At 44.5% G+C, this 14,075-nt stretch overlaps 1 protein-coding gene across 2 annotated transcripts; it reads left to right on the top strand.

The window, feature by feature from the left end:
• Positions 1 to 4,338: 4,338 nt before the first annotated feature.
• DEPDC7 (DEP domain containing 7) lies at positions 4,339 to 13,257 on the top strand. Of its 2 annotated transcripts, none has more exons than XM_068194734.1 (9): positions 4,339 to 4,465; positions 6,903 to 7,290; positions 8,861 to 8,991; positions 9,868 to 10,057; positions 10,840 to 11,054; positions 12,161 to 12,303; positions 12,497 to 12,622; positions 12,722 to 12,800; positions 12,950 to 13,257. In XM_068194734.1, the coding sequence occupies exons 1-9, from the start codon at positions 4,393 to 4,395 to the stop codon at positions 13,165 to 13,167; spliced, it is 1,563 nt and encodes a 520-aa protein (XP_068050835.1). In that variant the 5' UTR covers positions 4,339 to 4,392; the 3' UTR covers positions 13,168 to 13,257. The 2 variants fall into 2 exon arrangements, with proteins under 2 accessions (XP_068050835.1, XP_068050836.1); XM_068194735.1 differs by lacking the exon at positions 4,339 to 4,465 and adding an exon at positions 5,756 to 5,884.
• The last annotated feature ends 818 nt before the right edge of the window (positions 13,258 to 14,075 follow it).

Below are 14,075 nucleotides of genomic sequence, written 5' to 3'. Positions count from 1 at the left end.
ACAGTTCTGGGGTTTAGAACAGCTTATGTTCCAGTTTTGGTTTCCTTACAGTTTTTTTAAAAGTTATTAAATTAAAACTTTTTCCTGTGTTTTTTTCAAGAACACATAACATTTCCCAGTCACTTAACCAAGCATTGATCTGTTGTAGATAAAATAGCATCCCTATAAAATGGAATATTTTCTATTAATATGCCTCTCATGTTTTTACTTTGTAAGGTCTTATATCTCCTTCATTCGTGCTCAGAATCTCTGGAAACTGCAGGTGCTCTCACTTCCCCATCCTGGTTGGCTGCCCAGATTCCAGGCTCATTATGGGGAAAGCTAGACAGCATTTTGCATGCAGGCGTGCATCACTGCTCACTTTGTGAGCTGCAGGTTTCCATGTTGCCTTCTCTCCCTCCATGATCAGACAAGACCTGGATGTGGGTCTTTATCATCTTTATCCTTGAGCAAACACTTAATTGACATGAGGAAATGAATCAACAGACGTGCCTGAAATTGTGGCTGTTGAATTTAAATATTCTGTTTCTGCTTTGTGCTTCTAATGAAACCCTACAGTTCTTACAGGAGACTCAGACATTCTTGAAAACTGAAGTTTTGAAGTTCTTCAAAACATAACCACTCTCTTGATCCTTTTGTGGCTGGTAGGAGTATTTCTAGATGACCTGGAAATAAATGAATATAGATTTTTATTTTGCTGTTCCTTGCTATAAAAGTCCATTTTAACATTTGCAAAGAATCAGACACAACTGTGGATTTTTGTTAGGACTAGGACTTTTGTTAAAAATACATTGGTCTCAAATGATTTTTATGAATAAATTATGTTAATTGTGTCTTTGTAATTAGCATTCTCTTGTGCATCCTGTGTTCAGTTTTATGGAGGTTAATTAGGGGAATTGCTGTGGAAGGGGAAGCCAGGTTAGAGGGAGTTGTACTTTTATCCTGAAATCTTTCCAGCATGGTCTGAGGAATTCCCCCAGCCAAGACCATGCTGGCTGCACGAGGTTGCACTATTTAAAGTGACTAAATAAAACTATAAACAAACTATTATATTGTCAATAATTATGTATATACTAACAATTACATAAAAGTTAAATGGTGCTTTAGGAAAGCATTTTATAATAATGAAAGCATTTTATAATAATGAAAGCATTTTATAATAATGTTATTTTAAGAAATAGCAAAAGATGGCATTTCTCAGATACGGTCTGACCAGCCAGTATCTGCTGCCTGCCCTTGTCAAAACTGGGTGTCAGGGCTGTGGTCACTGGCACAAAACACGAAGGCAAAGGCAGAAATCCAGGGTAGGCTGTTGATCCCCTGATGATAAAACACAAGAATAAAAACCTGGCAAACTTCTGGATGAGCAGCCCTCAGTGCATTGGCTGTGCCCTGCAAGCAGTGTTTTGACAAATCATTCTCCAAGGTAAGGTGCAATGTTCTGATTGCTGCACCTCCTACTTGAAAATGTTTGTGGGTTTGAATTCTCTCAAGATTAGGTGAACCACAGCAGGATGATTGACTGCCTCGCTTTATTTTGACAACTGTGCAAAAATAAATATTTTTTTTAAATTAAAGTGAATTCAGTATTTATTGATTTGCAGTTACATTTTGGCAATGCATCAAAAATTCTAGCATCAAACTGCTGCAAAAGCAGGGAATAATAAAACAGTGCATTATATGTTATTTTATTGGGTTCTTATTGGCACCTGTGAATCAGGAGTACTCTTTTTTAAACATCTTCCCCTCTTTTGCCAACAAATAAATCTCTGTTAGTCACTTCCTATTGTTCAGGAAACAAGATGAACTTTCATTTTTGTAGGCTGGCACTTTCCTACAGCTTGAATAGGTTCCTTTCTCTGCGCCCAGAGAGTGAAGCCTTCCTTATCTGAAAAGCCTCACAAAATCTTCCACTTTTAGAACCCCCTTTATCAAATGCTGTACTCAGGCAAGGAAACATGAAGAAATGTTTGTCTGCCACAAGTCTGTGGTACCCAATTGCCTGTAGTAATTTTTCACAGCTCCAAATGCAGGCATTTTCTGCTTATTTGCATACAATGAACAAACTTGCAGTGCCCTCCTGTAAGTGTGACAAATGAGGATAGAAGAAGGCTGCCCTGAGCTTCAGTGGATAGCAAACATCCTGCATTTACACCTGCTAGCACAGAATTTGACGTAGAACAGGCTAAAGTCCAATAATCTGATGACTCAACGTGACTTTTTGAATCACTTGTAACATTGTATTATTTGGTATTTAATGTGCATTACATGCTTCTGAGTCTGTGTGCCATGGAGGTCAGTTTGGCTTTGTCTGTTCCTATGGAAACCAACCCAAAAAACATGAATTATTTTATGGTGTTCTAATACACTTCCATTGAGTAAGAAAATCAAAATACTTGATTCTTAATAGAAAATTATACTTTATACACAGTAGAAAATTACATTGGATCTCTGAGCAGTTTGCTGCAGGCAGTAGAAAAAACACTCATTACTCTGAAAATTAATTTATTAATTATTATTATAATTGCAATGCAATTATTGCAATGAGAAATGCCAGCTGCTATAATGATCAGCTCATGGAAGACATCACAAGAAAACTCCAGCCACATGTGCTGTGTCCCACAAGAGCAGCCAAGGACAGCATTCATGTGCTCACCGTGGCCGTGCACAAGGCCTGTGCTCAGGTTCAGCCACAGAAATGGATCTGACCAGTCTGGGGTTTGAAATGACACAGTAAATAAGGGGGAAATAAAGAGAATTGTTTAAGAGAGACATAAAGCTCCTGGAGCGGGTCCAGCTGAGGGCAGTGAGGATGACTGGGGGACTGGAGAATCTCTGTTACAAGGAAAGGCAGAGGGAGCTGGGCCTGGTCAGTGTCGCCCTGATTTCTTAGGATTTTCTAAAGCCTTCTGAATTTACATCCTTGTAGAGAACTTTCTCACGCAACTTTCTGTAAACAAGCTATTGTTTTGCATTCTTTCATAGAGGCGGAGAAATTTGATGTACTGGTAGTTTTTCCAGTGTCGTTGGAGAGGTGGCACGTTCACCTTCGAATCCACTGGCACCTTTTGAGAACTATAAATGATTGGAGTCAGAAGAAATAAATTAGTCTCTTCATGGTGACCAAAGCTGTGGTGCGTCGCTTTTCCTTGTGTCCTCTGGTGACAGGTCAGCCTGGAGAAGAGAACAGAGAGGGGATCTCATCCACGTATATAAATATCTACAGCCAAGAGGATGGAGCCAGGCACTTTTCAGTGGTGCCAAGCAATGGGACAAGAATGGGCAGAAAGTGATCCATGGAAAGTTCCACCTAAACCTGAGGAAGAACTCCTTCAGTGTGCAGCGATCACACCCTGGAACAGATTGCCCAGAGAGGCTGTGGAGTGCCCCTCACTGAGATATTCCAGACCCATCTGGACACAATCCTGTGCCATGTGCTCTGGGGTGGCCCTGCTTGGGCAGGGAGGCTGGACCAGGTGTCCACTGGGGGTCCTTCCAGCCTGACCCACCTGGATTTTGTGACATCCAGCATTTTGTGCTCCATCACCAGGGACACTTGTCCTGCTGCCAGGAGTGCAGGGGGTGCTCCCAGTGCTGCAGGAAGTGTCAGGGCTGCTCTCTGTGTGTCAGAGCACAGTTCCCCATCCAGGACCAGTGGTGCTCTCACACCAGGCCCCTGACTTGTAGCACCACTTCTGTGCGGCATTTCCACCCTTCCCACAGCAGCCACTTTCCTATGGATACTGCCAGTCTTATCTGGACTACTGCATCCAGTTCTGGGCTCCTCGGTACAAAACAGACATGGAACTACCAGAGAGGGTCCAGTGGAAGGTCACAAAGATGGTCAGGGGTCTGGAGCATCTCTCTTAAGAGGAGAGACTGCAGGAGCTGGCTCTGTTCAGTCTGGAGAAGAGAAGACTGTGAGAGGATCTCATCAATGCGCATAAACATCTCAAAGACAGGTGACAAGAGGATGGTACCAGGCTCTTTTTGGTTGTGCCCAGCGACTGGATGAGGAAGCACGGACCATAAACTAAAACGTCAGAAGTTCCACCTCGGTATGAGGAAGAGCTGCTTTCCACTGAAGGTGGCAGCACACTGGAGCAGACATTCCAAAGCCACCCGAACGCGCTCCTGTGTCACCTGCTCCGGGTGACCTCGGCGGGGGCATTAGACCAGGTGGTCTCCAGAGGTCCTTTCCACCCCTGGCGATCGTTCCGTGGGCTGCTCACGGGGGCGAAGCCGAGCTCGGGCAGTGCCAGGGCGGTCGCTGCCCTTTCTGCCCCGGGCCCGGGCACCGCCCAGGGGCGTGGGCGCGGCGGCTCCGCCCCCGCGGGCTGCGAGTGCCGCGGGCGCGCCCGGCGCGGCAGATGCGCGGAGCCGGCGCTCGCCATGGCCACGGTGCGGGACAAGGCGGCGGCTCTGAGCCTCAGCGCGGTCTGCAGCCCCGCCGCCAGGCCGCCGGGTACGGCCGAGCACCGAGGGCAGCGGGGAGCGGGACGGGGAACGGGAACGGGAGGAGCGGGCTGCCCGCAGCCCGGGGTCGGCGGGACGGCTCTGCCCGCAGCCCGGGGTCGGCGGGACGGCTCTGCCCGCAGCCCGGGGTCGGCGGGACGGATGGGACGGCTCTGCCCGCAGCCCGGGGTCGGCGGGACGGCTCTGCCCGCAGCCCGGGGTCGGCGGGACGGCTCTGCCCGCAGCCCGGGGTCGGCGGGACGGCTCTGCCCGCAGCCCGGGGTCGGCGGGACGGCTCTGCCCGCTGTGAGATGCGGGTTCCCGGCGGCGGCAGCTGCGCTCGGCGCCTTTCCCGGCTCCGGGAGGTTCAAAACTTGGCCGTGCTCCGGCGCCGGGAGCCGCTTCCGCCGGGGATCCCGTCCCGGCTGCGCGCCCGCTCCGCCGGCGGCAGCGGCGGCTTCGGGCGGGCGGCAGCGCCGGGGATCCCTGCCCTGCCCTGCCCTGCCCTGCCCGCGGAGCTGCGGGCGGGGTGGGTGCCAGGGGGGCTTGGGCAGCTCCGTCTCCCCAGCGCGGGTTGGGAGCAGGTGCCTCGGTAGCGCAGCGTAAGCGGTGAAAGGGCGCTCGCTGGGGGCTGGTTTTGCCCTTTTCCTTTCCCTGCCCTTTTCCTTTCCTAACTTTGTGGAAACTTGTTGTTTTAATGCCACACTTGATACCGCTTGTGTCAGAAGAGATGCGAAGGCTCTGTGTGCGTAAGGAAGCGCTGAAAAGGCCGTGAGTAGTAGTTCAAGCGTTGCAGGTTGTACGTGTTGGTATTTATTCTAGCGACAGAAACCAGCGTTGTTGTATGTTTGGTGGTGTCGGGTTTGGGGTTCTTTCCTCCCAGAGAGCATAGCTGGCTATTGGAATGTAGGGCTGGAAGCGAATTCTGTGTTCGTTGTGTTTGTTCTGCTTTCCTGAAGGTGTCATCAGGTTAAAGGGTCAGCAGTTGTGTACCTTGTCCATCTTGTACCTTTGAAGCTTTGGAAACTGGAGCTTCTGGGAGATTTCTACCTTGGCTGGTTCAATGCTATGTATTAAAAAGCTGATTTGCTTTTCTTGTTTTGTTTTTTTTTTGTTTGTTTTTTTTTTTTTCCTCTGGCATGAATCTTTTCAGAAAGATAACTGTTGCTGTGTTTCTGGAGTGCTGGTGTGTTTAAAAGTGTTGTGTTCCTTGCTTTCTCTCCCTCTTCCCAGTCTTCACTGCCCCTCTACCTTTCCTTTTCCCCTTGCTTATTTGCCAATTTCTGGGCTTTCTTGCAGCTGGGGATCAGCTGAAAACTGATTGGCGATTTAGTGCCCTAAATTGGAATACAACTCTCTAACTAAAGCTACTTCAGACTAAACAGAGCAGAAAAAAACACCTCCTGTATCTCTGTGGAAAACCCTCATGGTAATATGTTCCAGAAGGAGTTGTATGTTGTTGTTTTTTTCAAACACTGCATCTCACTGTTAATTCATTTGGTTTGAGGTCTGTCACAATCCCAGCTGGCTTTCTCTAGGATTGCTGCCAACTCTTCCTTCCATATTTTATCCTTCAGCTTTTGATTTCTGTCTTCTTCCTCTGCTTTCGCTCTTAGTAAATTATTCATCTGACTTACTGAAAAACATGTTCTAATTCTAGCCTCTCTGGTGGCTGCAGCTCTCCCCACTTAGGTGCCACCTGCAAACTTCATGTGTTTTTGAGTCCTTGTGGAGGCTGCGTGTAGCCTCGGGTCAAACTGTTGGCTGCTGGCATTTTGTTCTAATCAGACTGGTAAATGAGTAATAGTTCAGTGGTTTCACTGGGGGAGGGAAGACGGACTGGCTCACGTTGGGTGGCAGAGCTGAGGTCTCGCTGGAGCCGTGGTGGCAAAGGGCTGTCTGGTGGGATCGGTGTGGAGTGAGTGGCATCTCCATGGACTCGTCAAGCACTGCTGTTAGGTAGGCTGTGTGTGTGCACAGTCCTGTAGCAAACAGGGTTCTGAGGGTTCTTCATCCCTGCTTCCCTCTTGCCTGCCCAGCTGCGTCGCTCCGGTGGTGTTAGCGGGGGAACCGGGGTGTTACGAGTGCATGCAGCTGGCTTGCGGCCGTGGGACTTGTGTGCTTAGCAGTGGTTCTGCAAGGGTAACCACTAGGTGACCGAGGGACACACAAAAGGACAAAGTGAGAGGCTGACAAAACAGGAACTCCCCGTTGCAAAGCTTCAGGCTGGTGTAGGGAGGGGAACCACCAAAGAGAGAGGGAGAGAGTGGTGCAGAGCAGGCAGACTTGCTGGGGAAGTAACAAAGTGTTAATGCCTGAGCAACCCGAGCCAAAGTGGAAGTCTCAAACGTTTTTAAATCCTTACGAGGCTGATAAAAGCTGGAAGCCAGAAAGGGGGCTGTCCTTTGTGGCTGCAGCATGAATTCAGGCTTTGTCTGTGTTCTCAGGCTTCAGCTTGGCGCAGAAGCCGTTCGGAGCGACCTTCGTCTGGAGCAGCATTATCGGCGCTCTCCACACTCAAGTGGAAGTGAAGAAGCGCCGCCAGAACCTGAAGTGTTACCACGACTGCTTCATTGGGTCGGATGCAGTGGATGTTGTCTTTGCCCATCTTCTGCAGAACAAGTATTTTGGGGACGTGGATATTTCCCGGGCTAAGGTGGTGCGCGTGTGCCAAGCGCTGATGGATTGCAAAGTGTTTGAGGCTGTCTCAACGAGGGTCTTTGGCAAAGACAAACGCTCCGTGTTCGAGGACAGCAGCAGCAGCCTCTACAGATTCACAAATGCATCGAACCAGCCAGAGCTTGAGAAAGATTACCAGCAGTGTACCCCACAGAGGTTAGTACATGGAGGTGAAGTTTTTTACAGGAGGAAAATATTGTGTGTTCTGGGGGAGCGAAAAGAAAACTCGTACATTTACAGGGTAAAAATAGACACCGAATAGATGTTTGTGAAGATGTGGGTGGAAGACAGGTAGGAAAGAGCAATTTGAATAAGTAAGAGTAAACCACATAGCCTACATGGTTACTTGTTTTCTTTGTTATCACCTCGCCTTGGGGGAGGGAGGTGAGAGGGTAGAAATGAAGTGCATTTACATACTGATCTAAATCAATATAACCAGCTGGAATTCAGGTGCATCAAACAGGCTAAGGCAACAGGGCAGTCTTTAGTCACTGCACATCTAGCTCTGGCATAAGCCAGTAATCCATGCAATTTCTAAGGAAAAAATGTTTTCTCCTTTCACCATCTTCGCTGCACTACAGTTTAGCTCTTTTTAGCTGTTTCTTTATGCATGTATGACTTGTTCCCATGCAGGATAGCAGGCTGTTCTGCTATGGCACTCCATCCTAGAACCAGAGAGAAGTGCAATGGTGAGGTTTTGTTGCCCTGTGTCTTTAGGAGTGGGGCAAAGAAAACCCTGGTACTAACTAAACCCACACAAAGCAGAACGTGTAGATGCCACTTTGCCAAATAACTTCCCTTAAACAGTTTTTGTGCAGTGTTCATCTCTTCACCTACTTTGACATATTCTTACAAGAAACTACATGGATGTATTTAATGCAGTAGTCTTAGCAATGTGCACTTTTCAAAATTGTAAATAGTATTGACCCAAAATGGAAATGCTTTATTTGATTGGCATGTTCATGTGAGTAGCAAATGTGAACTTAAATGCAACAACCCTGATAAAAAAGTAAAGGAATAGAGATTAAAAATATTTCCTTTGTCCTGCTTCTCCCCTCTCTCCCACTAGCTCTTGTTCTGTCCTAAAGCGTACTGTCCCAAGTCTTTATTTAAAAAGAGAATTCATGAGAAATTAGAACCTCTTTAATATTTAATATTTAATATTTATTATTTTTAAATATTTAGTATTTAAAAATATTTCCATCACAAGAGCTGTGAAAGTAAGACTTGGAATCTATTGAACAAAGAGTCATTAAACAGGATTATTCCTGTTTTAGTAGTGTAGAATGAAGGTGTTTTTCTCTTGGGCAGGGCACATGTCCATCGGGTTACATTTCTTCATTTAGTGAAAGGAACAGCTCTATCAATATGCGCAGCTTGTCACATCCATGTCAGAGATAGTGGGCATCAAAAAGATTTTGCAGTGCCCTAAAACAAAGAAGCTGTGGGAATTGAAATCATACAGCTGTGATTGGAGGAACAATAATTTTGTGGCTGGAGTGCTTCTGTTACATGCAAATAATATTTGAAGGTATCATACGTTCTCCTGGGTGACTTGGACTGAGGAAGGGTCAGGCAGGGGAGATGAGGGGGATTAGGTAAATGTCTATACAGGAGAAAATGTTTGATCTTGGGACAGTTACCCACATCTGTATGTTCCATGATATATATGGTTATCCATCTGTATGGTTATAGATATATATATATAAACTATTTTTAATCTCAGATGTGAGAAGAGCACGTTGTTCTACTCTACTCCATTCAAACCAGAAAGCTTGGAGGATCTTTGGGAAAACCTAAGTCTAAAGCCTGCAAGCAGCCCTCAAGTAAACATCTCAGACAGCTTGTCCCGTCGAGGTAAGCCAAATAATGTCACAGTCATTTGTCTGTGGGAGAAGGAAGGTACATCTGCAGGACTGGGAAGACTTGTGCCCCTCTGGCTGGAGAGGGAGGCAAACTGACACTCAGGAGTATTTTGGTTTGAACGCCAGGTCATGAAAAGGCAAATTATATTTGTTGCAAGCTTTCCTTTTGCCTTTTTATTTAATCAGACAAGAAGCATTATCTCTTGATTGAAATAAATCAGTGTTGACTTTTGTGGAGAAGAATACCCAATGTATAGAGCTTGATTTGAGTTAGAAATATTCATAATACTCAGTTACCTGCACTACTTGTGTGCTTGTTTTAGTCAGGGCAAATAGTCTGCTGTTAGCTAGAAGTGAATTGTGTATCTGCACATCCAGCACTCCTTCAGTATTGTGTGAAACTATTCTTGACAATTCATGGCTTGTCTTTCAGAGCAAACTATGATCTAATGTGTTTTTTCCTTTGGTTAAAAGTGCTAGTGCATCCTACAAACTGCGGGTTTCATCATAGGGAAATAGTCAAGGAAGCTGTGATAAGTAGAGTGTCACTGTTGCATTGTTTTTTTTCATCACTTATCTAGAACAAAGATTGTTTGCAAATTAGACCACAAAGAGTGTAGGGCACTTCAGACTTATCCCAAAAGCAGCTCTCCCACACTTATAGTTAACTAAACAAATGGGTAATTCTTGCCTTTTTGTGGTGATAAAAGGCACTTCAAGCTGATAAGAGCCAGATGCTTTGCTACTGCAAGTCTCTACTTGGGTAAAATCAATCTGTTAGGTTAGGCCTGATGGGAGGAAGAGGAGTTATCTTCCTTGTGATCAGTTTTTGCACATGCTGAGTGCTTTGTGTATCCACCCTTCCCAGTTATTAATGAAGTGTGGCAAGAACAAACAATTGCTCGCCTGCTGCAGCTGGTGGACCTCCCTCTCCTGGAGTCTCTGCTGGAGCACCAGGAGATCAGACCTCAGCTGCCAGAGCCCAGCAAGGCAGCTGGATATGTCATCACCAGCAACTACCTGGACAGAGAGATCCTCAAGGCTTTCAGTGACTCGCAGTAAGTAATCATTGCTGTCCTCTGCAGCTCTGAAAAACTTTCTCCTTTCAGGGGAATGTAAAGCACAGTTAGTCTTTGGGGGATGTAGAAAATATAAGTTTCAGTCCTGCAGAAATAATGTGAGCCGACACTTTTTTCCCTGTCGGACTTGACTGGAATAACTGGTAAATAAGAGTTGCTCAGTGAGAATGTCTGCTGAACACTGGGATTGGTTTTCAATGCAATGACAATAGTTGATGGTATTCAGAGGAGAAATTCTTTGCTACATTGAGAGAAAAATAGAGGTTTTATAATCATCACAAAAGTTTTTCCTAGAGACATCACTTGTGAGGAACTAGTTTAGTTCCTCCTATTGTGTTAAAAGAGCAAAGAATGCTGGGCTTGAAACTGTGCACAGAGTTAAAAACATTCTCTGAAAAACTTGTACCAGTCTGAATCAGATCAAGGTTCATGTTTCTGTTTATCTAGCGATAATTGTGTCCTTATCTAACAGTAGAGAACACGATTGACTTTGGGTTTTACTGCTTGGGACTGTTTATTCGTGGGTTACTAATTTTTCATCTTGATTAAATACATAACAAAGAGGCTTGTGACTGTGATCTACTTGAGTGTCAGGTGAAGTGCCTTGCTTGTGTGAATTTCTAATGGGTTTTAGTGCCTACACACACAGTTTTCACTGTGATGGAGGAACCAGTCTGCCTGCTCTCTGTGGAAAGCATTGCAGCCAGCTCTGAAGGGCATCCACAGCTAAAGGCACAAACCCAAACCCCTGTGTCTTCCAGGACAGACGAGTGGCTCTCGGCAGCAATTGATTGCTTGGAATATCTTCCTGATCATATGGTGGTGGATATTAGCAGGAACCTGCCTGATCAGCCAGACAAAGCAGATTCCTGGAAACTGCTGCTGTTTGAAAACATTGGGAGATACTACAGCCAAAAAAAGGAGCCACTATTAAGCCATGCACCTGAAATTCATTTAGGAATTGCAGAACTATTAGGTAAGAGAAATAGAGCTGTGCTCCGATGCTCATGTGAGAGATGTACTAAGAAACTGAGGATTTACCTCAGGAGCTGAGATTAAAAGCTGATTTTTTAATTTTTTTGTTGTGTGGTTTTTTGTTTGTTTGTTTTGGGGTTTTTGTTGTTGTTTTTGATTTTTTTAATGTATGGTTGGAGTTCTTTAAATTGCTAGTGATAAACACTGTTCATTGACATTTTGGTTCTTACTGTATGCAGTTGTGTAATCACTGTTCAGGTCTATGTAGAATGGCTGTGAAACCAGAATGCTATCATTTGGTACTTGCTGGTATCCATGGAAGTCAGATATCCATGGGAAATGAAATATAAATATAGCCTAATAGTAAATATTTAGGCTGTAATAGCTAAACTGAAAGCTGTGTGGATGCTTGGTACCCCATTGACAACTTTTGCTTTTTTTGTCTTTACTTGTTTCTTAAATTTTGTTTGGACAGCATTTTAGAAAGCTTTTGATGTTTTAGTTCTCAACATTTCATCCCAGATCTCCTTATTTTTCATAAGTTCTCTGCCTTGATTATTCTCCTTGTTCCATGTTAACTGGAATGCTTTGCATTTAAACAATTCACAACTCTAAAATGGCTACTCTGCATAGTAAGGCAAATTAAAATTTAGCAAAGTTCTACAAAGTAATTTGCAATTAACTCATCATTAGCCTGTGTAATAAATAAACTAATGTAATAAGTAAACTCATAGATTAGCCTATGTATCTAGGACATATGCCTCAGTTTTTGTGAGATCTTTATTACCACAAGCAGAGGTCATTAATTTTTCTTTTTAATAGAACCATTTTCCTTTTTCAGTATTTCTCATCCCCTTTAAGATGGCTGAACTGTAATTGAACTTAATTACAAGGGAGCTGTAATGCCAGGCTGAAGGCCTGTGTGTGGGATGTTGTGAGAGACTCTGCAAGCAGCTCTCCTCAGCTTGGGAGAAGTTTTTCTCAGATTGGACTCCTGTGTTTGGCTGGCTCTGTTTAGAGAGATGGGCCTCTCTTCAGTGGCTAATTTAGGTGTTTTATGGTAACATTTAAATGAATGTGGCAATAGATCCCTTTCTCTCTCCCCAGTGAATGGGAAGATGGAGCAATCTTTAGAAGCTGTTCAGCTCTATTTGAAGCTCCTAGACAGCCAAGTCAGGGAGGAGTTCAGGAGACTGCTGTACTTCATGGCTGTTGCAGCACATCATTCTGACCTCAAGCTACAGAAGGAGGTAAATCTGCATTCTTAACAGCTGTTCTACTCTTTCTGAAATCCAGAGGTCCCAGTACTGGTCAGAAGACACCGCTGTAGTTTAAATTTGTGACTACAGGAAAAGCAATGTCTCAGAAGAACAAAGGTGATGCCCTTTGCAATGGGGGAGACTAACTCTCCTCTTCTGGTCAATATATCCCTTTGTTCTTTAGAGTGACAACAGGATGGTTGTGAAAAGGACATTCTCTAAGGCTATTATCAACAATAAAAACCTCTCCAGAGGGAAAACTGACCTCCTGATCTTGTTCCTTGTGGACAACCAGAGAGATGTGTTAAAGGTAAGAGCTAGAAAATGGGCAGGTTTTGTATATCTGGTCCGCTGGTGGAGAACTGCCTTCTCTAAGCTGCTGTTGCATTGTCCTCTCTTTCCGGCCCAGATCCCAGGGGCACTGCACAAAATGGTCAGCAATAAACTGCTGGCCCTGCAGAAAGGCCAGGATCCCAGCAAGATACCAGGTAACTCTTCACACTGAGCTTTGTAATTTTGTCGTGCCCGCAAAAGGAGAAATGCGCGATGCGAAAAAAGTTTGTAACAATGATGTGAGCTAAAGGAGGGTGGGTGGAGTGTGGTGATAATCCTCTCAATGTCTCACCTTTCCTTTCAGGTTATACCTTCTGCCAAAAGCTTGATGAAAGAGAGTATCGCTCCAACACAGAGAAGACCACAAAAGATGAGTTATTATCTCTACTGAAAGCTATCGATGAAGATGCAAAGCTCTCTGACAAAGAGAGGAAGAGGCTGCTAGATCAGTTTCATAGTAGTAATCCAAGTATTTTTATGCAGTATTTTGGAGACAGAGTTACTAATATGTGTAAATATTGATCACTTTGTATACCCCAGCAGTGAAAACACTAATATATTTGTAAATCTTTTATATTCATGTATCTGCCTAATAAAATTATTTTGTGGAAACTGATGGAATTTATGCAATTATTACCAAAGCAAACAGTACCTGAGTTTAACCTGTACTTATAGTTTAGCTTTTCTCATTCTTAATTGCTATAGGACCAAAATAATATTTCGTTTTCTTCCCCAAAAGCCATGCACTCCCTCTATTCAAGTTGAGTCCCTCAATTTGGGTATCAAAATTACTGAGAGGGAAGACACCATGAATGATATCTCTTTGCCACCTTTTGCCCCAGCACTGAATTTTAAGCTTTTTTTATTTCCTAATTTGCCTTGGATTATGTGACGATCACATAACATTGATCTTTGGCTTGCTGTGTGCTGGAGAGAGCTGAAAAACATGTTCTGCTTGATACTGCACAGCTTTTCTTCAGGCTTGCCAGCTAACTAACCTATGTGTGTGACAATTTACTGTGCTGTTTTAAGCTCCAGTGGCACCATATTGAGGAATTGGCTCTCCTGGGGTGGTAAAGTCAGTCTGGACTTTCAAGTCAGCCTGGCTTTGGTTGCCACAGGATGTGCTGTTAGTGGCTGGTTACCTTCATCCCCGCAGGCTTTTGCTCTGTAACTCGTACTGATGGCACCAGCTGTAATTAGAAAAATGCTGGAGCAAACAAAGGGCCTTTGGCTTTTCTTGTGGCATTTCTTATTCATGTTTGGTCTATAGTGGAAATACCAAGATTTGCAACTCGGGCAACTGTAATCATATATATTTATATATATAACATGATCAGACATCTAATTTTGACTCTTGTGGAGTTATCTTTGGAATGATATAACCAAAACTTCATTACAGGTGCTGTTGAAAAAAAAACCAACCAAAT

The sequence above is a fragment of the Anomalospiza imberbis genome, chromosome 6 (genome assembly GCF_031753505.1).
Source record: "Anomalospiza imberbis isolate Cuckoo-Finch-1a 21T00152 chromosome 6, ASM3175350v1, whole genome shotgun sequence".
Classification (NCBI taxonomy): Eukaryota; Metazoa; Chordata; class Aves; order Passeriformes; family Viduidae; genus Anomalospiza; species Anomalospiza imberbis.
This window is presented reverse-complemented; position numbering and strand designations above follow the sequence as displayed.